This window comes from Crocodylus siamensis, chromosome 7 (assembly GCF_052110815.1).
Source record: "Crocodylus siamensis isolate JL-2025a chromosome 7, ASM5211081v1, whole genome shotgun sequence".
NCBI classification, from domain to species: domain Eukaryota; kingdom Metazoa; phylum Chordata; order Crocodylia; family Crocodylidae; genus Crocodylus; species Crocodylus siamensis.
In genome coordinates, this window is record NC_143401.1 from 84,201,302 (window position 1) to 84,226,954 (window position 25,653).

A 25,653-nucleotide genomic window follows, 5' to 3' on the forward strand; every position below is an offset into this window, starting at 1 on the left:
CTCACTAATGTACAGTTAAATTACAAAGTTGCTGCTGGTTCATGAATCAGTAAGTTTTCATTCTAAATTCAGATACTCTAAGAAAGGAATATAACAACAGAAGAGAGCAAAATAATGCTAACATGCTGCATTATGGGCACAGAGTATCCTTCACTACAGAATTAGCACACCAGGAGTCATTGTGCTAAACCAGTGGTTCCCAACCTTTTTTTGCTGTGACCATAAATCCAGGTTGCAACCCCTACCCCTGATTCACTCATGCCCGGTGGTGTCAGAAGAGCCCAGGCTGGGCCGGGATCACGGGGGGGGGGGGGGGAGGGGGAAGCGGTGGTGAGAGCCGCATGGACAGTTCACTGGGAAAGCCCTGCAGGCAGGAGAGGCAGAGTGAGGGGCAGACTCTGCACAACGCTGATTTGAGGTGGGACCTGAGGTTGGAAGCAACTGTGCTAAACTATGCACGAAAGCAAGATGGGGCAGAATAGGACAACTAGTGCATCTCTTGTTTCAAAGAACACATACAACTGACTGGTTTGTACCAGTAATGTATTGGGTGCAGACAGAAGTGCAGCTCCCCGCTGTAACCAAGAACACTTTGCAGGAAACATTCTGAATTACAGCGATCTCCTGGAACAAACAGAAGTTTGCTGTTGGTTCCAGAGGGGAGGGGAATGTAGCAATGGTTGCAAGCCTGCAGCTGGTTTCCCCGAGCAATAGTCTTTGCTCAAAGCTAGGCTGCAAAGTTTTCATAATGGGAGGGGGGAAAGGAAGCAGAGGGAGCTCGTTCTAAGGGCTCCCCAGCCAGCATTGGAAGGTGGGTTGGGTGAACTGGAGCCCCCCACACCTGGAGAGGGCTCCAGTACACCCACCCCACCTTCCAGTGAGGGCTGAAAAACCTCCAGACAAAAATCCCTCTGCTCCCTTCCCCCCGTCCCATTCTGAAAACAGCTCGAGGCCGGCAGACAAGTTACAGAAGAGGCTCTGTTTTGAAACCTCTTCATCTGATCCCGCATACAATGAGGGGTCAGATTTTTACCCAATTGGCCATTTTTGAAGCTGTCTGCAGCTGTGTGCTTGTGATTGGTCATGGCTATAAACTGCATTCAGTGGCCAGATCAGGTAAAAATTGTGACTTCTGTCTGTACCCAAAGAGCACCATGGCTGAGGCATTCAAAAAGGCAGAGAACACCATGACAAAAAAGCAATCACTAAAGTTTACTGTTTAGACTCCAGAAAATGAACTAGGGCTTTGGCAGTTGGGCTTGGTAGTCAGGCTTACTATTTATTAAATGCACACCTTCCCTAAAGCCACCATTTCTCTGAACAATCTGTAACACTCCTTATTTTTTTAAACTTATTAGATGACAAATGTAGTTCTTTCCACCTTCCTTCTCTCTATGTTAATTGAAATTCAATCTCAGAAGCACTCTTCACTTACTGGATGGTAAATATTGAAGAATCCCTTACAGGTAGGAAGTCTGTAGTTTTCATCAATCTTCTCTACTCCTCGCACAGTGAGGAACACACCAATTGGAGAACCAAAGGCAAAGAAAATATCTGGTTCGAAATCTAGAGTATTGTGAACAACGGACACCTAACAGGCACAAAGTAATGAAATAAAATAAATGGTTTCTCAGACTTGGCAGGCAATTAACTTTAAACCTAACTAGAAAAAAAATCATATTTGACTTAGTAGGCTAATAATCCACAAGCACACTCCAGTGCAGAAGACATGATCTGTCGACACTGCTTATAAAGTGAACACTCACAAAGACACCTTAAACTCACACTTGTTTACTGCATTTAAGCCAAACTAAGAGGAGGTATCAGTGCTTTAAAAAAAAAAAAAGGAATAGTTCAATGAGCTATTCACATTTTAGATCTACAGTTACAAAGAAATGAAATATGCAAGTATCCAAAGAAAACCTAGTGCAGGGGGACTGGGCCTGATGATCTACAAGGTCCCTTCTAGCCCCTACAATCTATGAAAACCTAACTGACCACTCAACAATGCAGCCATAGTATGTTCTTAATGTAGGAGACCATGATTTAGTAACATGGTTTAAACATGGTTTACTGGGCTGCTGAAGAGGAAAAAATGAATTGTGATGACTTCACTGCTGAAAAGAAAAGCCCAGGTTACGTTAGCCAACCCTCCCCAACCTACCTGCACACTGACAGATACTGAAGTTCTATGCCCGACTATAAATGGGATACTAAAGCAGCCTTAAGAAAACACATAAAAGACTGTTCTAAACCAATCATTTGAAGTGATACAATCTTACCTGGCCAGTACCAACTTCAAAATACTCATAATCAATGTTCACAGAAGAAACAGAGGCACCCACAGGAAGTTTTCTCTTTGACTGCTCCTGTAGTCTTCCAGATTCTGTAGAGGAGACCGAAGAAACTGCTTCTTTTGCCTTCTGAGCAGTTTCTTGAGCTTGCATGATTGCTTTTTTTTCTGATATTGCCTTTTTCTGTTCCTATTAAAACAAAGCTTTGATTTAAACTGATTTACTAGAGATATCAGGAATATGCTGTTCTCCACCCTCCCCACCACACACTCCCTCCCCCAAATCCTGAATTGGTAAACATAATTATGGAAATCTAAAATCAAGGATTTGTGGCACGTGAAGCAGGAAAACTTTCAGGAAGTCAAATAAAGGATTAAATATAAAAGACAAAAAAGCTAAACTGCATTGCTGAAACAGCAAGCACCACATTCTTTGATTTTTACCAGATGATAATGACTGATTGGTAACTAGATGTGGTAACACCAATGTTAAGTTTGATTACTAACAGAAGACAGCCAGAAAGCATTCTTCCATTCATTATTATTAACAACTAGTATTGTTTATAGTGAAGTTAAAATTAGTTTTCTTTATTCTCTGGAAAAAGCACAGAAATTATTAGTACCTGACTACAGAGTAGGAGGGATAGAGAAAAAATCCTGATGTTTCAGCAGACCTAAAACCATCCAAGACTGTCTGCATCTTCATTGTGTTACGAGTCAGACCGAGTATAGTAGGAATTATCTGTGTATACAAGAATTCATGACCTACCTAGAATAGTTGGTAGCTGTTTTCAGAGTATTCTGCTATTAAGTGATTTTAACACTGAACACCAAGCTCTAGTGTTAAGAGTTAAATCACCAATTTAAAGAAGAAAGTAATCTGAATCTGCAGTTGAAAAGAAATACCTTTTTATAAGTAACTAATTAAAATGGATTTCAATTAATTAGGTTAAATGGTATTTCAAAAACTATTCATAATGGGGCAATATGATCTGCCCACCAGCACTGTTCACTTCGATGCATGTTATTTGATAGTAATTCAGCGCATAAAATAAATTAAAGGGTACAAACTGAAGGTCAAAAGATACCGGGGTATGTCAGAGGACTGACTACGACACAAAAACAAAGCTAAGTCGTACTCAAATCTAGCTCCAATCAATATAGTCTCTAAAGATAATTTCCAGTTTTTGTTCAGTGGCCTACAGTGTTCCCTATAAAACAGATCTGCTTTGTTGCTATTTTAATCTCTCTACATCAGCATTAATCCATGCCAACACATCAGTGCAGTGTGCTGATCAACAGTAATATAACAAAGTAAGTTTCACTGTTAAAACAAAATTTCTGGGCTTTAAACAATCACAGGATCATAGAAAAGCAGAGTTGGAAGGAAGGCCCTCTGGAGGGTATCTAGTCCCTGCCTGACACAGGAACATCCCTACCCAAACTATCCCATACAGATACTTTTCTGATCTATTATTAAAACTACACAATCCACCCTGTCCAAAAGTACAAAGCATAATACCCTAACCTGCCACAGGTAAAGGAGCAGGGCGAGTATGATCAGTGCCCCATTGATGCAAGGTGTCCTCTTTTTTGAAACTGGAAATATGATAACCCTAAATAACATCCCTATCTATTTTCAAATATATATTTTGCACCTTCTTGTTTCCAAGCTCCTAAATGAGTAAGGATCTGAAATTTAGACTCAAACCACACAAAAAAATTATAATAGCCTTAGATAGGATCAATAGCAGGAGACTGTGTCTTCTGCTGAGGGGGAATACCATACTTCGGACACAGAAGCGCAACACCTTAACACCAGTTCATTTCAGCTTTGTACTCTGATGCAAGCGTCACGAGAGCCTTGAGTAGGCAGCTGATCACTTCTCCCAATGTAGCTGGCTGCTGCAGTAGGCACTATTACAATGCGAGAGAGTTTGTACTAAGCAAAAAGCTCCCTCTGAGATAGAGTGGACATACAAACACATATACTGGTGTAACAATCCCAAAGAGTATGGCTGTACATTGTACATTTGCACCCTGCCTGAACGATTCACTACCTCAACATTTTATCAGAGCCTTCAATGCTTCTGGATTTGCTGACGGTGGTACTTTTTAAATCAGCAGCAACTGGTTACAATGAAAGCTTTCACAAATTTTCATAAAAGTGAGTCTGTCAACATTTATGAAAAAGTCAGTTTTTGCTAAAAAAGCTCGAAAAAATTCAAGGAAAACTTTTGTTAAAATTCTCAGACAATATAAACACCCAGTCACATTTTTTCACTTTAGGTCTGGGGTGTCATTCCCTTCAGGTCTGCATGACATCAACTGCTGAGCAACGCCTGGAATAACTTCACCCGGGCATTTGCAGGTTTGAAGCATACAAGCAAAAACAGGTCGCACGTGCTTGGGGTCATTCTGAGTTCGGTCACACTGCTGCAGCAGCACAGTAAACTTGTCTTAAGTCACTTAAGACCTGGCTGCATTTACCTCCTCATTTCTCCACATGCTCAATCACAGCAGATATGATTAAAGCTCCTGTTCAAAGCCAAATTGATGCATTTTGTATCCCATCAATTTTTGCCTCCCCCGTCAGGATAGGAGGAACTAAGGTAAAAGCTGATTTTATCTAGTAAGGAATGTAGTGATTAGGGCATGGGAAAGAAACTATTCATAATGGGGCAATATGATGTGCCCACCAGCACTGTTCACTTCGATGCACGTTATTTGATAGTAATTCAGTGCATAAAATAAAATAGGTCGGGCAAAATATTCTGAAGTAAACAAGTAACTTCAGAATCTGAGGTCCATTGAATTGCAGCTAGGCATTTGAAAAAAAAAAAAAGCTGTAATGACTATTGGATTTTGTATGCTATTCTGACAGTATAAAACACATAGTTTGGTTTAACCTTGCCTAGCTAAAAGTATATTAGGAAAGAAGGGAAGTTAGTATACCTGACGAAGTTAGATTTTTTTTTATACATAAACACACAAACACACACATACAAAAGTAATATGACCAAGTTTTTTCAAATTAAGCAGTTATATAGCAAAGATCATCTTATATCATGTTAACATCACAGTGAAAGGCTCATTGTTAGTAAAATCCCCCAGGGTTCTTGACACAATTTTCAACAGTTGGGCAGAAAATTCTTTATAAAGAAATACTGTAGGCTTCTCCAAAAGTTGCCAAAAAAGACTTTATACTTGAAAACCTCATTTAATTCAAAATCCAGGGGACCAGAAAGTGCTGACTTTGAAATATGTGGGTTTGAAATAAAGGTACCCATACTGATTTGCACACGTGCATTTAGTTTAAAGGCAAAAAGCTCATGGTATGGGATATAGTTTTTTGGGCTGGGCCCCGGCAAAGTCAACAGCATTTCAAGCCAGGATTACCCCAGAGCTCAGCACTACTCAGTATGTGTGTGAACTCCAGATATGCCCCACTAAACATATGCTAATTAGCCCCCACTCGTAACTGGAACTGCATGTCTTGTCATGAGTCTTGGGACCCTCCAAAAATGTGCATGTAGACAAGGAACTGGGCTGCCAGGTCTGGTTCCACCCCAGGGAGGGCAGGGCCACACCAGTTGAATGCATCAGGCCAAGAAAGGGGACAACAGAGCCTCTCATCTACATAGGCATTTGGTGACATTTGCCAGACATTAAAGGCTGGTGAATAAACAGAAATAATTGGAAACAGGACAGAAAGGTGCTACTCAGCTTTAGGAATGAAGAGGAAGTTGAAATGTATTTGATGTTGTGGTTCACTGTGACCTGAAACGGAGTCAGGGGGACAGAGTGTAATGGCTACTACGTCTTATTCAGGTAGGCTGTCCTAAGTCAGCTTTATGGCAGGTTTCACCAGCATCTTTGCCCAGTATGGGCCTTGGTCTTGGAACATGCTTAGCACGAGCTGTTTTCAAACAACTTTATAGTTGGTTTCCATGTCTGAACATATGCTGCAGCAATTTAATGATAGATAACATATTTAACAAGGTATACCTGGTCCAAGGGACAAGAAAATGGCTTTGAATTGCAATGTAACCATATTTTGAATTTTCTGTATTGTTATGCATACAAAAACCAATCCTTTTGGCTGGTGGGGGGCGGGGGTGACAGTAGCTTCAAAGTATCTGATACTTTAAACAATCCAATATCAAACTAAACTGTGCTTGGATGTGACAGCAATAAGCATGTTAGATATAAAAGGACTAAAATAATTTGGGCTATTACATAGCACCAAAAAGTGAGTTAATATAAACAGAAAAAATATAGGTGCACCTGCAATTAATGCAACACAAGAAACTCCAGAGCAGTTTCCACAGGAGTACATTGCTCCTGGCACAGCATCTACACGTGTGCCTGAAACAGCAGCACTTTGAACTGGGACAGAGCAGCCCTGGGCTGGCAGGAGGCTGAGAGGGTCAGCCCCAAGCTCCAGACATCAGCAGCGGGTGGTGGAGGAGTTGGCTGGAGCACAAGAGTATGGAGCCGTGTAGCTGACCCCCCCCGAGCCTGCTGTCAGCCCAGGGCTTCTCCATCCCAACTGAAAGTGTTGCTGTCCCAGTTTGTTCACACATACGCGCAGTCATTTACTGCACTGCAATGTAAGATAGTACTGTCCTCAACAGTACTATTTTAAGGAGGAGTTAATTTACTGCACCCTAATACCAGTGCTCATGTAGACAGTAGTGCTTTACTGTGGAGCTACTTAGTCAACTACACAGTAAAAGCTCACGTGTAGATGAACCCAGTGAGTGGTAATGAGAACCCAGCATAAATAGCTTATGTGAACATTTACCTGTTCAGCTGCTCTGTCTTTTACAAAATTAGCAATTTTCTTTCTTGGTCCAAGAGGTATTCCCATTTCCTTCAGGTCATCAACTGTACACATCAGCTAAAATAAAAGACAGCATTTATTACAAAAAATACAACTTAAAAATAAGAAATCTAAGAAAGCAGGATTATTTTACAATGTTACATAACTAAAACGGGGCGGGCAACTATATTAGACGGAGGGCCACTTACTGAGTTTTGGCACGCCATTGAGGGTCACATGATGGGCGGCCAGGGGCAAATATATATTAATTTTCTAAATTTTTTTTAGGGGTCCCACGGGCCAGATAGAATAGCCTGGTGGGCCACATCCAGTCTGTGGGCTACATTTTGCCTACCCCTGCTCTAAAAGATCAAGCATATATATATAGGATAGTTAAATACGTGCAAAAATGGGACAACAAAATCTACCCGACGTAAGGAGTCATGGAGCCATAAAATATATTTCATCTTAATATCGTGTCTAACTGAAGTTGGGATTTTTTGCATATAAGTTAACTACTTCCATGACACAAAACTTTAAAGCAAACATTTGTCCATTCCACAATTATAGCTGAAAATACTGGTTGTACCAGAGATTCCATATCAATTCTCTCTTTTTCAAATACACTGATGTATTCGGTAAGACTGAGCATTTCCAGAGTCTTCTGCAAGGTTGGAACTTCATCATCCATGCTAGGTTCATAGGACTCATCACTAGAGGGAGTAACTGAAGTACCCAACGAACTGGTATCTTCTGTTATCTTAAGAGAAGATCAAAGGAGCATAACCAGGTTGTCAGACAGAAGAAATGAAAAACAGTACTGTTAACATCTAAGACCATTAATCATCACATGTGAAGTTTTAATGGCACATACAAACAACAAACTTTTCAGCTAATACTGAACTAAGCTAAACAACAACTACTAAAGCTGACAATGGTTTTTATATATCCATGATGTACACAAGGATGCACTCCCACCGAGGTAAAATTGTGTGCGTTTAGGGGGGCAGCGGCAAATTGTTGTTTGATTGTTTCATCAATTTCAAATCTGAGAAATGAAACAAGATGTGTATCTTTCATCACTTTTATACAACAACAGTGATGAAAGATAACACATATCTTTACCTTTCTTCTACAGATGAGGGAACAAACTTGGGGATTCTTTGTCCTACACCATATGGAAGGGCCAATATTGATTAACAATGTCTGGAACCCAGCCTGATACTCAAAACCAGTGGGTACAATGGTTCCTGCTGAGACTCTGGCCTCTTTAAGCTCATACATTCACTCTTCCTTTTAACTTACAGACCACAGAAACACAAATAATCTACTTAAGTAGTCTGTTAAAACTTACTAATGCATCATGTGTAGCATTTAACTGGTCACAACGGTTCTGACAGTTTGGCAAACACCTACTAAAAACAAAATTAATCTACCTAAAAATTGAGACATGCAAAGCATACCTGCTTTTCAGAAACAGCAATATCTTTCACAACCCCATTTACAGCAGAGAGATAGCCAGAGCTTCCTGATGAAGCCAAGTCTTTCTGGTTGGACAGTATGTCAAACAGAATTAAAGAACCTGGAAATACAAAATAAGAAACAAAACTGAGTAAAGTATTCAGGTTTTTCCTGATCCAATATCTTACTAGTAACCACAAGGGCTAGTTGCTGAACTGGAGAACGTGAACGTATGTAAGGTGGTGGGGGGGGGCGTTAACTAGGAAAAGTATTCCTATGAAATAAGGGCTTTGAGGTTCAGATATTAAATTTACATACAGTTGAGAATTCTTGACAGAGAGGATGTGATTTATTGACTTCTTTGCTTAAGTTTATTTCACTTGAATAAGTAAAATAGCCAAAAACACATTTTTTCACCAGCCCAGGCTGTGTCCACTTTCTAGAACCTGAAACTAGAGGTTCTCATTGCCAGAACTTCATACTGCTTATTAGACAAGCAAATATTATTTCTCTTTTACCAAAGGGAATGCTGATGGAAATTATAATTAATGCAGGCCACACATACCAAGTCACTTTTTTACCCTGGATTAGAATCCAAATTTTGTGGCATTCAGTATCATGTTCCAATCCCTAGATCATACTGCCTCAAAATTTTAAGTAGAATAAACTACTTATCAGCCTTTTGCATTTTGAGCTAGCAACTTCCAGGGCACTATTACCATCTATCTACCAGATGAGCCTTTTCCTACTTTTAATAGACTTTGCATTTTTCTTGTCCCAGGAATGCTATTTTATTTCGATCAGATACATAAAAGAGCGTTTCTTAACCCATGGGCCGCAACCCAAAAGTAGGTTACAAGAATATATGAAAGGGTCACAAACAAACTTAACAAGTGGATCAACAAACTTTTAAAATGGATTCTGTGGGTTTTCCCTTGCAGGCTGGCAGAGTTCCAGCCTCCAAGGGCCTGTTTGGGGCCCCCCCACACATACATCCACTCCCTGCCCCGCACACAGGGGGTTTAGGGGTAGGGGACAGTGGTCAAGAATGAGTGCCACTGGGTTGGGACTGGCCATCTATGTTTACAAATGAGTCCTGGTATAACAAGTTTGAGAACTACTGACCTAAACTGTGCCCAGCAACAGAGACTCCACCTTTAAAATCTGGGTTGCGACTCATGAAAAGTGAATACAGGTTATTCATTTCCATTCCAACTTTATCCACAATTGTCTGACAGTAGGTGGGGCTGTTGTAAAACAGTATATCAAGCAAGGTCTCATTGGTGAAGTGGCGCAGACGTCCAATGCTTGGCAAAGTGATTTTCTTAATATTCCTGGAAATTCAAAAATGTTGGAGATAAAATAATTTAAAAGAAATCTAAAGAAAATATTGGAAGTTCCATTTTCTGTAATTGTGAGTGTTTAAATATCCGACAATCCATTCTAGGCAGCCTGAACAGGAATTATGTTCTCCCCCTGCTTCAAACAAAAAAATAATTTTTTTTACCTCATTACATACTCATACATTGGCATCATTGCCCTTTTTAACTGCCAGTATACATTTAAATTAAGGAACTAATATAATCACTTAAGTTATTTCTAGCCTTAACGGAATGACTGAGATGCTACTTCACTGGAGTCCTGTCCTTTTCCCATGACAGGAACAGGGTGGAATGGGAGAAACAACATATAACAATAGGAAGGGAAGAAACCACAACTCTTTGACAACCAGCAATGGATAAGAAGGGAAAAGAACACAGCAAAGAGGTAGGGACAGACAAGAAGATAGGATCTGAGAAACTACAAAAGAAAAAGCTAACATGAAAAAAATATTTGAAGAGATGATGCACACTAGTCCCCATTAATTGCATTCAGCTGTAGAAAGGGTATGCATTGAACTGTAAAAATACTTCCAGTAGTTTTTAGGATTTTTACATGAGACACTGTTTCCCTTTTCAGTGTTGTACTAGAGCAAGGGTGGGTAAAATGTGGCCTGCAGGCAGGATGTGGCCCGCCAGGCCACTCTATCCAGCTTGCTGGATCCCTAAAAAATTTAGAAAATTAATATACATCTGCCCGGCTGCCTGTCATGCAGCCCTCAATGGCTTGCCAAAACTCAGTAAGCAGCCCTCCACCCAATATAATTGCCCGCTCCATGCTAGAGCCTACTGCCAGTACGCTGCTTCAGTAGAGTCAAGATAACCATAGCTGACTCCACCCAGGCTAGAAGTTGTGCCTGGATCAAAGGAGGCCTAAAAACCTCCAAGGTAGTTTGGGTAAGCCAAAAAAGCTGACAGGCTGTGAAGAAGCACAGAGATCACAAAGAGGCTGTAACCCAGGTCTTACACTAGAACAAGGTTAGAGAGTTTTGACCATTGTGGTATTAACTGAGTTTTGACCACTGCTTTTCTGGCTTTTACAAAAAATCAAAGGGTGGCCCACTTAAGATAATGTGTGTTTCAATTAGGTCTATGGAAGAAATTTTAAAAAACAAAAATTGTTAAAAGGAGATAAAGCACTATTCTAGAGATCAGGCATGATAAAAAAACAAGCAATTCTTCTTGTATTTACAGAAAAGCACTTTGAACTAAGATACACAGACATACTAACACGTACCATACTGTACACATATTCAAATAAAAGGACTGAAGAGAGAAATACAATTTTAATGGAAAGGGAAAAATTAAGATTAATTTTTAAAAGAATCAATTTTAATATACTATCTGTATATATCTTGAAGGAAAGAAATCCTGTTTGTGAAATTCTTAAACAATATTTAGCCTATGAAAAAAGCAGAAAAAAATACCATATGTTCAACTTCACTCTGTTCTTCAATATTTAGATTCATAATCGGACTCTTTCACCTACTTTGGCAATTGGCCTTTTATAATACATTACAAGACCATACATTTTTCCACTTTGTCTTTAAGGTGTGAGTGATTTTTCCTTTCCCTCTGTTTAACTCTACAATGTAAGAATTAGGCAGTTTAATATGTAAAGGCACAGTTGCATATTACTAAATATTGCTTGGTATACAGACCTGTCTACACCTGTCGCATCCCCATGTAGAGCACTATGCCAGTGAACTGGGAGGAATTCAACTCTGCTCACTTTAAATTCCTCTACAGACTTCTTAAAATGGGTCTGCAACAGCTTCAGAGACACTGTTCTGAAGTCATCAACTTAAGGGAGGGTGATAGGGACAAAATAATGGAAATATGTTATTCAAATAACAAACGTAACAAGCAATATCCAAATATGTTTCTCAACTGCATTGAACATTTAAATCCTCTTTGTCCATTTAAACGTTAAAAAAACTACTTAAACAGATAGAAGAAAAACGTCAGAAAATTGAAGTATCCCAGTCAAAATTGTATATGGCTTCTCCCAAAACAAGCTTCATGGTCAAATATGCTCTTATAGAGAGTTTGCTTGGGATTTGTTTTTGTTTAGAATAAATACAAGTTTGCACATTTCAAGTTACACCTGAATTTATAGAAAATCTGTGAGCTCAGTGTTGAGGAATTAATATCAACTAAAAACTCAATAATTTGTCAGTAAACTTTTTAAAATAGTTAACACTGCAAAATTCTCTTTATTGAGTCCTTTAAGGTAGTATAGAATGCTTTCATGTTATTTATGAAATATTATTTAAAGCTATTCAAGAAAGAAGGCAACCCAAGATTAAAGAATTGAAAGTATGATGAGCAACTTACCACATTCAACAATGCTTCTAAATCTTAAGTCACACACAGGACCTATCCCATGAACCATAAACACTAAATGGTCAATCTGAGACATCTCTCCTATAGAAAGAGAAAATACCAGTACATTGATACTGTTAATTTATCTCAAGGATGCAACTTATAATGTAGCAAGCATTTAGGGATTCAGAACTGGAATAAAATTAGGCCTGAAAGTTTTCTTTTATAAGGAAGAACATTCTCTCTCCAATATCATGATTAAATCTATACCTGTAGTTAAAGAAAAATTAACTCTCAAGTTTTCTACCTCTATTAGTACAGGCCTACATAATTTGCTTTTTTCCAGAAACTAAGAAATTGGGTAGACTCCAAGAAATGCATGAAATCAAAAACAAAAAAACTTACTAAAAATAAAACGCTGGCTCTCCACTGAGAACCAGTGGTCCTCGTGGTCATTGCAGCCTAGCCTTGCAGCCCACTGGATAGAGTGGGAGGAGCATCGATGCAAATGGAAGCAGCCAAGAAGGCAGCTGCCCCCCTGGCTGCTGACTGGCTGAGAAGGCTGCCCACTGTGGGGCCACCAGGGCTCCTGGACCAATCAGAAACAAGGGGCAGGTTTGCCACAAAAAGGAAGGAAAAATTGGCTCCATGCACTGCAACTGGCCTGCAAAAAAGCCTTTCATTTGCTGCAACTTAGGTAGAGCTCTATCTATTAGCTGCTGTGGCATTAAATACCAATTTCATTGGTCACCTTTCTTTTTCACATACAAGTCAGAATATTAAGTTATAAAGCATATATACATCTCAGACAGCCTGCCCACAGAAGCACCATGCAAGTTCAAGGCAACACAAGCACACATGCGCACCCTGCCCCCTGCCCCATTCAGGCACCTCACACGGAGGAAACAGCTAGATCTTTGTAGTCCAGATACTCCAGAAACTGTAGTTTTAAGTGAAACAGTCTAACATTTCTTCAGTTTGCACTGAACTAACATTATTAATTGTTCTATCAAACGGATTATATTAATTAGCAGAAAACCCTAAAGTATTAATGTTAACTTTTCAAAGTCGTGAGATATAGTGAGCAAAAAAGAATCCATGAAGTTCCAGCTTTGGGAAACAGAATTAACTGTGAAACCAAAACATTTATTTGGCACGAAGAACAACAAATTGCCCTTATAAAGAAACTAGTGCTCTCCATGAGTACTCATGACAGTTCTACTAGTAAAACGTGGCTAGAAGAGTGGTGTCCTCCAGCAACTACCATGCATGAAACAAATATGTTAATAAGACGACAATTGTTTTGCAAAGCTTTGATCAACCATATTTACAAACTGCATGCAAGGTGGGGGGAGGGGAAATGAAGAGATTCAGACAAATCAGCTGACCAAGAGAGCCTGCAGGTCCTTCTGCTATTCACATACCATCAGGAATTTCATCATGATCATCATCAATGCCACGTTTTACCACCCTTGGTCTTGTCTGACCATCTTGTGTGGTCCCCCACTCATCTGGTACCAAGGAAGGTTGGAACTGAACTATTACCTGAAGCAAAATATATTCAACTTTAAACAAGGAAAACTCATTTTCTAGCCTGTTTACCTGAAAATACTGTGCAGTTTAATGTGTCTCATCATTTACTGCATTTAAGTCTTATGACAGACACTAAAATATAGTCTGCCACAAACTCATACATAAGCATGGGAATAAGACCATTTACTGTGAGAGTGGCTAGATAGCCAAAATACAAGATGCAATTAATTCTTGGTTATTTAGGGGGAGCATAAATGATCTGGAAAAAGATACTTTGGTTCCCTCTACTTGGGAGGTTGGCCTGCTTAACTGATTTGTAATCTTACTGGTGTCCCTGGGGGAGAATGATACCCATAGCCCACATTTTTCAACCCTTATACCTAAGCAGATTGTCATAAAGTTGGTCTCTTGAAAGAAAAATAGTCCATCAGCTCTTTTGACCTCAGAGAGCCAACACTGTGATGCACTTTTTCACATGTGACAATCTGAAGTCAGTACAGAAACTTCAGTTATTGCAGAAAACAGCAACCTGCCAACATAAGAGTTTCCAGCAAGAAGCACATTATACGTAAGCTGCACAACCTTTGCTTGGTCACTGCAATTTAACTTACAGTTTTCAAGACACACAGCTTAAACTGATTTGAGTGTGGCCTGCCTAAAAGATTAATGGGATGAAATTTCACATCCTATGTCAGAGCCATTCAACTTATGCAGCTCTGGGTGCTTCTGGCCATTCAGATCTGGCATGGACCACCTGCACCCCACTGTTCCCATGCCCTTGTTCCCTATATAATGCATTGCATGGCCGCCTGCCACACAGCAGGCCCTCCCACTGCACTCTGCCTGTATTCCCAAACCACAGAGGGTTCCCCAAGTCTTCCTAAATCCCCAGCCACTGGCTTCTGCAGCTGTCTTGCTCTGCCCTACCCTATGGCTTTCAGCTGGAGTAGCGAAAGAAAAAGCTCCTGGATTGGGAACCTGGGACCACACCCACGAGCTGGATAGCCTTGGCCTATTATTATGCAGTATTTCAAATTAGATGATCACACTGATTTCCACTGCTCGCCTCCCACTCCCCACAAAAACCTATCACTTCATCTACCCTTACATGGTAGCACAGCAGCCAATGTCAACTGAGCTGGAAGCTCTAAAGGTAAACTAGGGAATTGTCAGAGGGTATTCACAGCAAAAGGCCTTTAACTTTAGAAATTGCTCCATATTCCCAAAAGTCTGCAAGCCCTTTCACTTATATCAGGCCTTTTATTGTATCTGGTATATTGCTAGGGCAAGGAGAGCTTATTCATTTATAAGCTTTATTGTTTGAATATACAGAAGCAATGGGTAGGTACATTTTTTAAAGTTCCTAGTGAGACTAAGGCTATGGACAAATGTAAGTCCACCAACTGTTACAATGTAGCTACTAGACTGCATGCTCCTGTAGTGATGCATTTAAATCCCTGTGACAATAACCCTGAAAGCAACAGGGTTAAAGCTGCAGCGGCTTTTCTATTCTTGTACCATTTGTGCAACATGTAAACATTTGCACTGTAACAGCTTATACAAGCATCACTAGATGCTTGTGTCAATAGCAATCTATACCCTAGGTTGACATTCAGGTTATGTTTGAATATACATACACACACTCAACTACATTTTATCTTGAAAGGATCAAAAACAGAATAATTAACATTACCTTAGGATTGTGCATAATAATCGTTTCCCCATTAGGAAATTCAAGTCGCCGGTGCCATTGATTCGTAGTTAGCGCTTTTTTATATTCTGCCTGTGAGAGTAGAGAGTTATGAAAAATTAGTGTGTCTTTTTAACCTAATATGTAACACGTCAGGCCAAAGTTATCCTACACAGGCAACCCCCGCTTAATGCTGCTATAGCACTCATTCAGGATCGATATCTGCTTCTACTTAGCACTCAGTGAGTTTCATTATAACGCTCGCAGTCAACATCTTGGGTCGTCAAAAATTTTTGGTTTCACTTAACACTTGGTTTTTAGGAAACAATTAAGACTGCTAAGTGGGGGGTTGCCTCTACTAGGAAACAGCTTGCACAGCTTTATTCATAAGAAAGAAAATGACTGGTATATACAGTACTACAGAGTGGCTCCAGTTATTACATGAGAAACTGAACAAGCATATTTTAAGCCAGAGGTGTGAAACTCACCCCAGGGCCCAGGTCAGATCCAGACTTCCGGCCAACAGCAACTACAGCAGAGCCATGTTGGTGTGGCAGCACGAAGCTGAGGCCCTGCCACCAATGGGCCATGGACCGCAATGGACACAGCCAGAATTCTGCAATAGTCCACTCCCCGCAACTCCTAGCAGCCCGTTGGACTACTGGCAGGCTGCATGGAACAGTTCTGCAAGCTGAATCCAGCTTGCAGGCCATATGCTTGACACTCTTGTTTTAAGTCAATAGTACAAGGGGTCAAGGCAAATAAATCAAAAACACTCCATTCAATGCATTACAAGAATATCTGATGAAAAATAGTCCATTAAAAAAAAATCAGAACCGTACAAAATGACCACATCAACCTTATTTAGGTTTATTTAAAAGTAATGCTGACCTCTAGCTTCTCGCTGAAGTCTTCCTCATATGGGACGAATCTGCTATCTTTGTCTCCTTTATAAAACCATGTACATCGTCTCACTTCCGAAGGCTCTTCTTCCCAATACACAGCTTTCCTCATTCTGTCATACAGGTATACATCATAGCGCCCCCCATCCGTGCTCAAAATAACACTCTCAGGGTCTGGCTGGACTATAATACAAAATTCATGCTTTGTTACAACATGCTTTTGCATTAACCCATTAGGTGAGTAACCTAAGCTATGAAGGGTGTTCAGAACCTTAGTTGTGTACAGCTCCACACTTATTTGAAAAATGTATGTGTTTTCAGAGTGACAACTTGGAGGAATTTGCTTTTGCTGATGGAGACAGAATGCTACTCAAACATTTATCTTTGGAAAAAGATCCTTTTGACTACAGTTTCATGCCACTTTCCTCAGGAACTCCACTCTGTTCCATTATGAAAATCATCATACTGAGAGCAAAGTGAAAAAAACATCATGATGACCCATGTGGTCAACTGCCTCAAAGACAGGGTTTCCAAACAGTGGCCCGACATCATACTGAAAAGAGTGGAGTCTCTAAGTGGGACAGCACCACAAGTGCCAAAGAAGAACCAAAATAGGAAAACTAATGCAGACCACAAAAGAAGAGACAGACACGAGAAGAAACAATAAGAAAACCTGTCATTAGATGAGCAGCAAGTTGGCAAGTTTTTGTAGCGTCTCATCCCTGAGTTTCCTACAAAATCTTTGTACTGCTGTACTTTGTATACAAACCAAACATTTTTGCATACAATTCTAAGATTCAGTTCCCTTACATACTACAGAATCAGTACTGAAAATTTACTTTCAGTGCTGGATTGTATGGGAGAGACTTAATTCCACTCATGCCAGTACTTAGCAGAACCATTCCACATGCACACAAACTCTGATAGTTAATAACTTCCATGATGTCATTAATAACCATTTTGCAAGGACAAAGAATCAACTGAAATAGCAGCTTTCTAAATGATTTTTATTGATTGCGGAACACTTTACTATAATTCCAGTTACAGATTTTTCCCATTAGATCTTCAAGAATAATTACATTGCAAAACTTGACCAGTTTTTTTACTTTCAGTACTTGATAAAATTGATTAGAAAAAAGCTAGCTATAAACAGGCATAACCACCAGCTGCTTTGAAAGAACAGCTATGTTTGCCATGATCAACTCAACAAATTGACACTAGGCCTGCTCACAAGAATCAAGATGCGAGGCAAAACACAGGGCACATGATCCCAAACAGGTGCAGGTGTGGGCCTGTGTTATTGTGGGATGGTAAGATACGTATTAGGTCTGTAAATCCTGAGAGCGCCGGTGCCAAGCAAACAACATTCTAGACTAGGCACTGGCAACTTGTGGCCTGTGGGCTTGCCAAGTGATAGTATCCAGCCTGCAAAGCTGGGATGTTGGTAGCAATGCAGCAGGGGGGTGAAGTGGCAATCCACTTCCAGGCTTAGCTTTGTTAATTCAGCCTGCTGCACCCAAAAAGTTCCTGATCTCTGTTCCAGACATTTAGACGAGCATGTCTCAGAATCAGTAAAGGGTGGTGCCGGCTTTCTAGTGGCAAAGCAGTACTCATTCTCACATCATTTCTTCTCCATCTTCACACCACTTCAGCATCATTATTCACATTCAAGGACGAGATTAGCAAAACAAACATACAGAAAATACGAATAGATGTCACATTTCTAAACCTACCAGAGTTATAGACTTCCTCCAGCTTTACAGAATCTAGAACACTGAATGGCATCCATATCTGCTTGTTTTCCACTTCCCTGCAGTAAAACCAATGGGGCTGAACTGGCTCATACTGGTTCTGCAGCAAAACAGGTGGTGCCTGCACCAAGGGACCTGCAGGTCTCGAGTTTTGTAGAGGTTGGGAGGCTGATGGCAGTACTGACTGTGGCTGAGGAAACTGAAAATATCTGTTTTAATACATATGTTTCAACTACCTCAATATTTCAAATAAAAGATGCTTAAATATACTGGATTACAGACAATATTCTCACCCTTATTTTCACAAGTTCCTCTCTTTCCAATACAGTACCGTATGGGTCTCCATGTGTTATACACAGGATCTGAATCTCTAAAAAACCTGCATCTTTTTGCAGGTTAACAAAAGGATATGAATTTTTCTTTCAACAGAAATATCTGAAACAGCTGAAGTTTGAAATTTATGGCCTAATTATTTTTCTTAGTTTGAAAAAAATATTTTAAAATAATTTTGGCATTTGAAAATTCAAACTGAGCATCTGGTGCATTAGTTACATGCAGCATATTAAGTAAAATATCTGTTACTCTATTAACTGCTCTCTTGTAGACAGACAACACAGAACACATAGTGTAGCTGATGTCAGTATGCAGCATATATTCCTTTGGTTGAAAGAACATGCATGGTCTATCTCCAACTCTACAAACTGACCTGGACAGGGAGACTTAAGGTATCCATTAATCCAGCAATCCAGGAAATTAAGGGCCTGAGTTTGAGAAGCATCAGGTGCTACTCAGTACTCATTTCACAGGAGTTCTGGACCAAGAAGTTCAGGATTTTAAAAGGAAGCTGCCAAAATCATGTAACCTAGAAAATGCTGATGTAGGTGCTCACTTAACACATCAGGGAACTTTCCCAAAGCACTAAACCCAGATCTGTGATGAAGTTCAAAGGGGGGGGCCAAGATTTTCCTACTCAGCTAAAGAATAAAACGTGCAGAAATAAGGAGAGAAAATTAACAAGACTAGGCAAAAAAAATCAATTAGAATAACTTTCCCCTCCTTCCTTTATACTAATAAATAAAAGGCCATTTGCATACCGGTGATAATGACCCCGGAGGTGTCTGATACATGTGGACAGGCGGTACAGACGGTGGTGGTTGAACTGACTGACTTGGCATCTGCTGCAGCTGAGGTGGAGTTATGTAAGGGTTAGCTCTACTGCTCAAGGAGGTATGGCGATACGGGTTGTATCCTTGCTGTGATGTTCCATGGGGAGGAGCTGAAAAGCTTGCAGTTGGGGGGCAGCTCTGCTGAGGAGCCTGATGAGCACTGTTTCCCACTTGTGCAGTAGGTGGTGTATTATACAATGTTTGTGACTTTGGAACATGTGCTGGAAAAGCATTCTGCCCATCCTGTGACCCTGGCACGAGTGGCAGAGAAGCTGGAGGCTTGGAGAAAGTTGATGACCCAACTGGTGGTGCCCCAGTTGTTAAGGGTAGCTGCCCAATGCTTCCAAATGGATCCCCACTGCTAGGTACTTGGGAGAAATAGCTAAAAGTCTGCGGTGGGTTAGGACTTGCAGAAGTCTGACCCAAAAAGCTGTCCTCTTCACCAACATCTGCAGAATCATCTGCAATGAAACAGAAAGAGCTCATTAAAATGGAGGTGTTCAAGGAATTTTAACAATTTGCCTTAGAAGCTGTGCTACAACAGAGGAAAATATGATTCTTAATCATTATAAATACACTGTGAACTGAAATAGAAGGTGACGAGTCTCCAAAAATGTTTGAATAAATTCTGGAGTCTATTTAGAAAAGCACATAGACATAGCAATGAAAGTGATGAGACCTAGAGTTTCACCCTCAAATCTGAACTCCTCACTTCTGTATTTATCATGTCACCCTTTGGGGGCACTTTTACAATACAAAAAAATATGATAAAAAGTTTTAAAATCTCTTTACACTGTCTTATTCCTTGCCCTTCCCTATGCTGTGCAAGAAAAGGACCATTTAAACTTAACACCACCTCTTCAGAAAATCCCAAACTCATATGGAATAAGTATTATAATCCCTGTGGAGGACTGACCTATTTAGTTGCACCTAACTACACCATACTTCTGCCAACAACTACAGCAGCCAGGTCCCAGATCTTTTATTGTTATGTATGTGTTAGATTTTGTTGCGCCTTGTGTAACTAACTGGTTGTGCCTCCAACGTCCCAGCTCTCCACAGAATATTGATGGTGTTACCCTGCGTTCCTGCACTTTGCATACTCCATCTGTACTTTTCCACAAAGCATGAATACACATGGTTGGGCAGCAAAGTACTTGTGGATGCATAAACAAAGCAAACACGCAATCTATTGTGAAGAATTCTGATCCCCCTGTAATGAGCATTGTACACCAGGTTATACAGCTGTAACTGCACAGGAGTTGTAACCTAAATCTGGAGACTATGAACTCATCCCAGGTATATAACTTTCTTCCAAGCAGTCCAGGAAGTGGTTTTCTCCACCATTTATTTTTCTGCTTCAGGGTCACTAAAGTTTAATACCAAATCCTAGAAAGAGGAAGTTTCTTCAACTGACAACTTTATAGATGCGAGGTTTTTTTGAAAATCCACACTTCCCTTGAAAACAATAATGTTTGTTTCATTGGCTACATTAAATCATTCCTTGAAGGGCAGCGCTCTCGCTGTTCACACATTTTCCTTAGTGAAAGAACATATCTGAAGTGACATCTCATACATCATAGCTTGCACCTAACACAAAAGTGAAAAATACAATCTCCCTATGCCAGGAGTGTCAAAGATAGGGCCCACAGAGCCCTGTCATCTGGCTTGCAGTGCTGCCTGTGGGTCTCAGGCTAAAATCACATGCATGCATGTATGCAGGTGCACACTATGTGCGGCACCTGTGCCAAAACGACTCCTGGTCCAGATTCAGCAGATTCAGGGCTGCAGGCCCAAACTGGCCTGTGGACCAGCACCCAACCATACTCATCCAATCCACAGGGCTCGAGGAATTTGACACCCCTGCCCTACACCATTACAAAAACATTGTGATTGTAAATAAGCAAGCAGGTAAGTGTTTCTTAACAGAGAAGCCTGGTGTATATGGCAAGGAACAAGAACAAATGGACACTTTTGGTAACTAAGCTCGTAGATTTGAGGAAGCTCTTTCATCTGAGGTTGAAATCGTACTCCAAAAAGGGACTAATGCTTACAAACAAGCTTTGCCCATGTCAGCATCCTGGTGTTGCCTTCTGGGAATGGGTCTCCCATACACATTCTTTGGTGTAAGTACTAAAGCTTATTACTTCTACTTTGCTTCCATCATCTTTGTCATCAGAAGCCACTTCACTTCACAGGAATGGCCTGCCAAAGACTTGCCCTGCTTTTAACAACTCCAAATAGTATACAGGCCATCTCTGCTTAGCGCTCTTAATTGCTTTCTGAAAAACCAAGTGTTAAGTGAAACGAGCATTAAGTGAAACGGAAAGTTTTTGACAGCCCAAGATGGTGACTGCAAGTGTTTTTAATGACCCAAGATGGTGACCGCGAGGGTTATAACGAAACTTGCTGAGTGCTAAGTGGAATCAGGTATCAATTTTAAATGAGCATTATAGCAAAACAGCGCTAAGGAAAAGCATTAAGTGGGGGCTGCCTGTACACCTCAACTGAAAGCAGCAGAATCATTACATAGTAGGTAAGCATGTCTATGCTGCAGATGCATAAGCTTACAAGATAACTTAGGGCTTGGACACATGACAAGTTCCCAACCCTGTAAAAAGGAAGCAGATGCAGACTGTACAGTCCTCCAACAGTGTAACTTAGTTCAATCCAGTATAGAATCACTGCAGCAAAAATCAAGGGTACAACTGTCTCAGTTTTAGTGTTGCATGTCCACAGTTTATCCTAGATTAACTATTTCGGGTAAACATGTCATGCATAAACTATCCCCTTGCCACCTGGTGGCAAGATGCTATTAACAGCCTACTGCATGCCCTTCTCAGTCTGCTCCAGAGCCTTTTTGGTGTGGCATGTGTCCAGGTCCTGACCATAAGCTGTCAGTATATGAAATATATTTTAGTGAAAGAAAACACTGAATTAGATCAGAAGATATCCAGTCCGCTACCCAACAGTGGCCATTACCAGCTTTTTCAAAGGAAGGGGTAGGAAAGCCTGCGATATCAGTTCTAAAAGAAATGCCTGAAATCTTTCCTCTGGCCTTCTTAACTGGACAAACACCTTGCCTCACAGCATCCCAGCTTCCCACCAGCTGGAACCAGAATCCTCAGCCCGGTTCCCTACCATGTCACACTATCCTTTAGCCCAGAGCCCTCAGTGGCAGACTTTCTGGATCAAGTCCAGAAATAGAGTTCTTAGAGCAGAGCTCTCCAACTTCTAAGCAACCAGGGCAGCATGCCCTGCTGCAAAGGCCGCACCAGCACAAGCCACAGGGACCATGTATGCGGGGACCCTGGCTAGTCCTCAGCTCACTTCAAAAATCACATCTTCTGTAGGAATGAGGGGAAGTGCCCTTCTCCAAAGCAGCAGCCTTTCCACCCCATTAATGCCATTCGGCTAGGTCCCCAGTCCTGTTTAAACTTTTTATTTGAGACTACCTGAAAAACTATTTTATGGCACAAAGGGAATAAAAAACCCAGAGTTGGCAACTGTCTGTAAATTTACTGGCAATCTGTAGAAGACAATTAAAAATCATTATCTGTAAAGTCTATAAAAATATTTTGACGTCCATAACATTTATGGACACTTGGCAACCCTGCTCCACCTGCTGCTGCTCACTATGACCCTAGGAAAGCAGAAATGTTGCATGTGTGGGAGGCCAGATTCTTCCTCACTTGCTCTCAGAGCAGAGGGGGGCAGGCAAGGTTAGGCCTGGCTGGCAAAAAACATGTCCAAGCACAGGAGTGGGGCCTGGAGTGTCCCCATCCCATGCACAAGTTCCCCGCTCCTTCCTATCTACCTTGTGAAGCACACATCTCCTCCCCATGACCCAGGGCAACAGGGGTAGGGCAGAGTTGGCTGGGGGGAAAGAAACAGGAAGCTTGGAGGCTGGACACAGAGTCCACTGGCATGACCTGGGAGGCTGCAATGCTCTAGGGATAGAGGACAGACATCAGAGCCCAAGCTGCTGTGGAAAGGTCAGGGCACCACTGGGCTCTGCATAGGCATCCCAGCTCTCTGCCCTGTAGGGTGGAGGCCCCACAAAGCAGCAAAGCCCAATCCCCTCACTCCTGCCCCCCACTGCATGGGCTCCCTGCGAGCCACCCCAAGCCTGCACACCCTACTCAGGGCCCTGCCTGGAGTTGGCCTTAGACACTGGCACCCTTGCAGCAGGTGCCTGCTGTGTGCACCCCAGAAGGATATGGCTCCTTCCCCTGGTCCACACGTCACAGCAGCTCCAGGTCAGCCCCAGGTACACAGGCTGAGTCAGACTGCTGGCACTAAGAGCGCAGACACAGCCGACAAGACTCCCGTGTTTTTTTTGCACCAGGCTCGTTCAGTACTCCCTGCAGTACATCCCTTCTGGGGAGGGGAGCCAGACTCTTCTCTGGATTGCATGTGCATGGGCTAATTCAGATTACATTACATAAAAATATGTCTGTAAAAAATGTGTAAATTGTCAGTAAAAAAAAAATTCTCGGGTTAGCAATAAAGTATGAGATACTTTTGCCCTGTGCATCCTTGTGCTAAACCTCTACATCAGGCAAATTTCAGCTACAGTGAGTACGTAAGAACTTAATTCATAAATCAAAGGGCTGCACAACCACAGTTCCTGCTGTGCAATGCTTCACAACATGAAGCATGTGAAAAACCAACTTAGCCAAATGATTTGGCCTACTAAAGGCCTCACAATGAAGACAGCTGGCAATTTTGTGGGGCACATTTAGGGCATGACCTTAATAGTCAGAACAGCTTTTTGCAGGCTGTTAGCAGCCAAGACAATTTCAGAAAAACACAAGGCTGCCCTAAAGGCTAAGTCCAGACATTCAAAAAACCCAAGCCTGAATTGATTCAATCTCTGCAAGTTAGTCTGACCTATGTAGAGTGAACCAATAAGCAAGTGAAGAGACATTCAGTTTGGATTCTGGAAACGGAGGCACATGCCTACAATGGCTCAGGTTAGAAGCCGAGGGGCCTAGAGCAAGCCCTCTCTTCCTTTTGCAGTGACCAGAAGGCTGGAGGGAAGGTAAGTTGACAGCAGGAGGAGAGAAGGGCGGCCAAGCCCCAGCAGGCCAAGTATGACTGGGGAGGAACCCCAGCCAGGGTGTGTCAGGAGGGAGAAGGGGGACGCAATGGAGCCTATCAGTGCACATGCTGTCCCTCTCCCCTGCAATGGGGGGAATTAAACCTGCCCCTTCCCCTCAGAATACCTGCGCCTGGCCATGCTTCTGCTCCTGCTGCTGGAGCAGCCCGGGGGGGCTGATGCTCCCCTTCCAGGCAGACCCAGCTGAAGGTTTCACACAGCTGTCTCAGCCAGCCAGAGCAGTGATAGTGCTCCAGCTAGGGAGGAGAGGGGTGGAGCCAACCCTGCTGGGCTGGAACAGACAGCACAGCCTACCTCAGGGCTGCAAAGCACATTGGGATGCTAGGGGCACGTGAGTTAACTTAAACCAGGAAGGGGTCTGGGACAGATATTCCGTAAACTGGTTAGACCTAAATCAGTTAAGTCCGAAACTACATTCAACCAGGTTCATCTTAAACCAGCTTTAGCCATTTTGAAACTTGTTTATGTGCACTAAGCTTCTGTTCTGTTACAGGTTTAAATGAGTTTCTGACCACTTAGACCGGTTTGTGTGTAACTTCTGCCCCTAGCCAAAGTGTACCTGCAGTCAAAATGACCTCCAGGTTTTGGAAAGGAAACACAGTGTTACTCTTCCACTAAATCAGAAGCAAAAATACAGCCTAAATAGCTACACAGTTTCAATCTACAATAAATGGATTTATCTGCAACCAAAGGAGATCACTGTAAACCTCTCCTCTAATAAAAATGTATAACTATGCTTTTTGGTTAAAGGAAAATACTATCTTATGTCAATTTTTTTCAAATATGTACACAGAAGGCCAAATTGCATTTTTTATAAATGCCAGGCACAGCAGGGTTTGGGGTTTTAAGGCAGTGTATAATCCTCATGAGTTACTCAATTAAACTATGCAAAGTTATCTACAGATCAAAGCCCTTAGTTGTTAAACTGTAATGGTCCATTTTCCTCCGGCACTTTATTAATACAGTGGAAGTTAAGTGACATACTATGCTTCAATAATTCACATTCCATCCAAAAGGAATTAGGAACTCAGCTATAATTACCAAGATAAGCACTATGTATGCTATAAGGTATTACCTTCAGATCTGGCTAAAAAACAAGGACCTCCCATATGCATCTTTCTACTAGAAGAACCACTCATATTTTGAATTTTTTAATGTCAAATATAGATTATTATAATTATTGATAGCTGAGAAAAGAAAGGATTT

The 25,653-nt window shown here is 41.3% G+C and overlaps 1 protein-coding gene across 1 annotated transcript in view; it reads right to left on the minus strand.

Moving 5' to 3' along the window:
- The window catches only part of SEC23IP (SEC23 interacting protein), a 43,052-nt gene that overhangs the window by 13,155 nt on the left and 4,244 nt on the right, over positions 1 to 25,653 (minus strand). Inside the window, exons 2-14 of the mRNA XM_090058550.1 lie at positions 19,254 to 19,786; positions 18,142 to 18,358; positions 16,398 to 16,591; positions 15,510 to 15,599; positions 13,708 to 13,828; positions 12,296 to 12,385; positions 11,620 to 11,761; positions 9,705 to 9,913; positions 8,582 to 8,700; positions 7,708 to 7,878; positions 7,101 to 7,196; positions 2,283 to 2,483; positions 1,436 to 1,591 (exon numbers count right to left, since the gene is read on the minus strand). Coding sequence (XP_089914676.1) covers positions 1,436 to 1,591; positions 2,283 to 2,483; positions 7,101 to 7,196; positions 7,708 to 7,878; positions 8,582 to 8,700; positions 9,705 to 9,913; positions 11,620 to 11,761; positions 12,296 to 12,385; positions 13,708 to 13,828; positions 15,510 to 15,599; positions 16,398 to 16,591; positions 18,142 to 18,358; positions 19,254 to 19,786 — 2,339 coding nt within the window. The remainder of the gene's footprint in view (positions 1 to 1,435; positions 1,592 to 2,282; positions 2,484 to 7,100; positions 7,197 to 7,707; positions 7,879 to 8,581; positions 8,701 to 9,704; positions 9,914 to 11,619; positions 11,762 to 12,295; positions 12,386 to 13,707; positions 13,829 to 15,509; positions 15,600 to 16,397; positions 16,592 to 18,141; positions 18,359 to 19,253; positions 19,787 to 25,653) is intronic.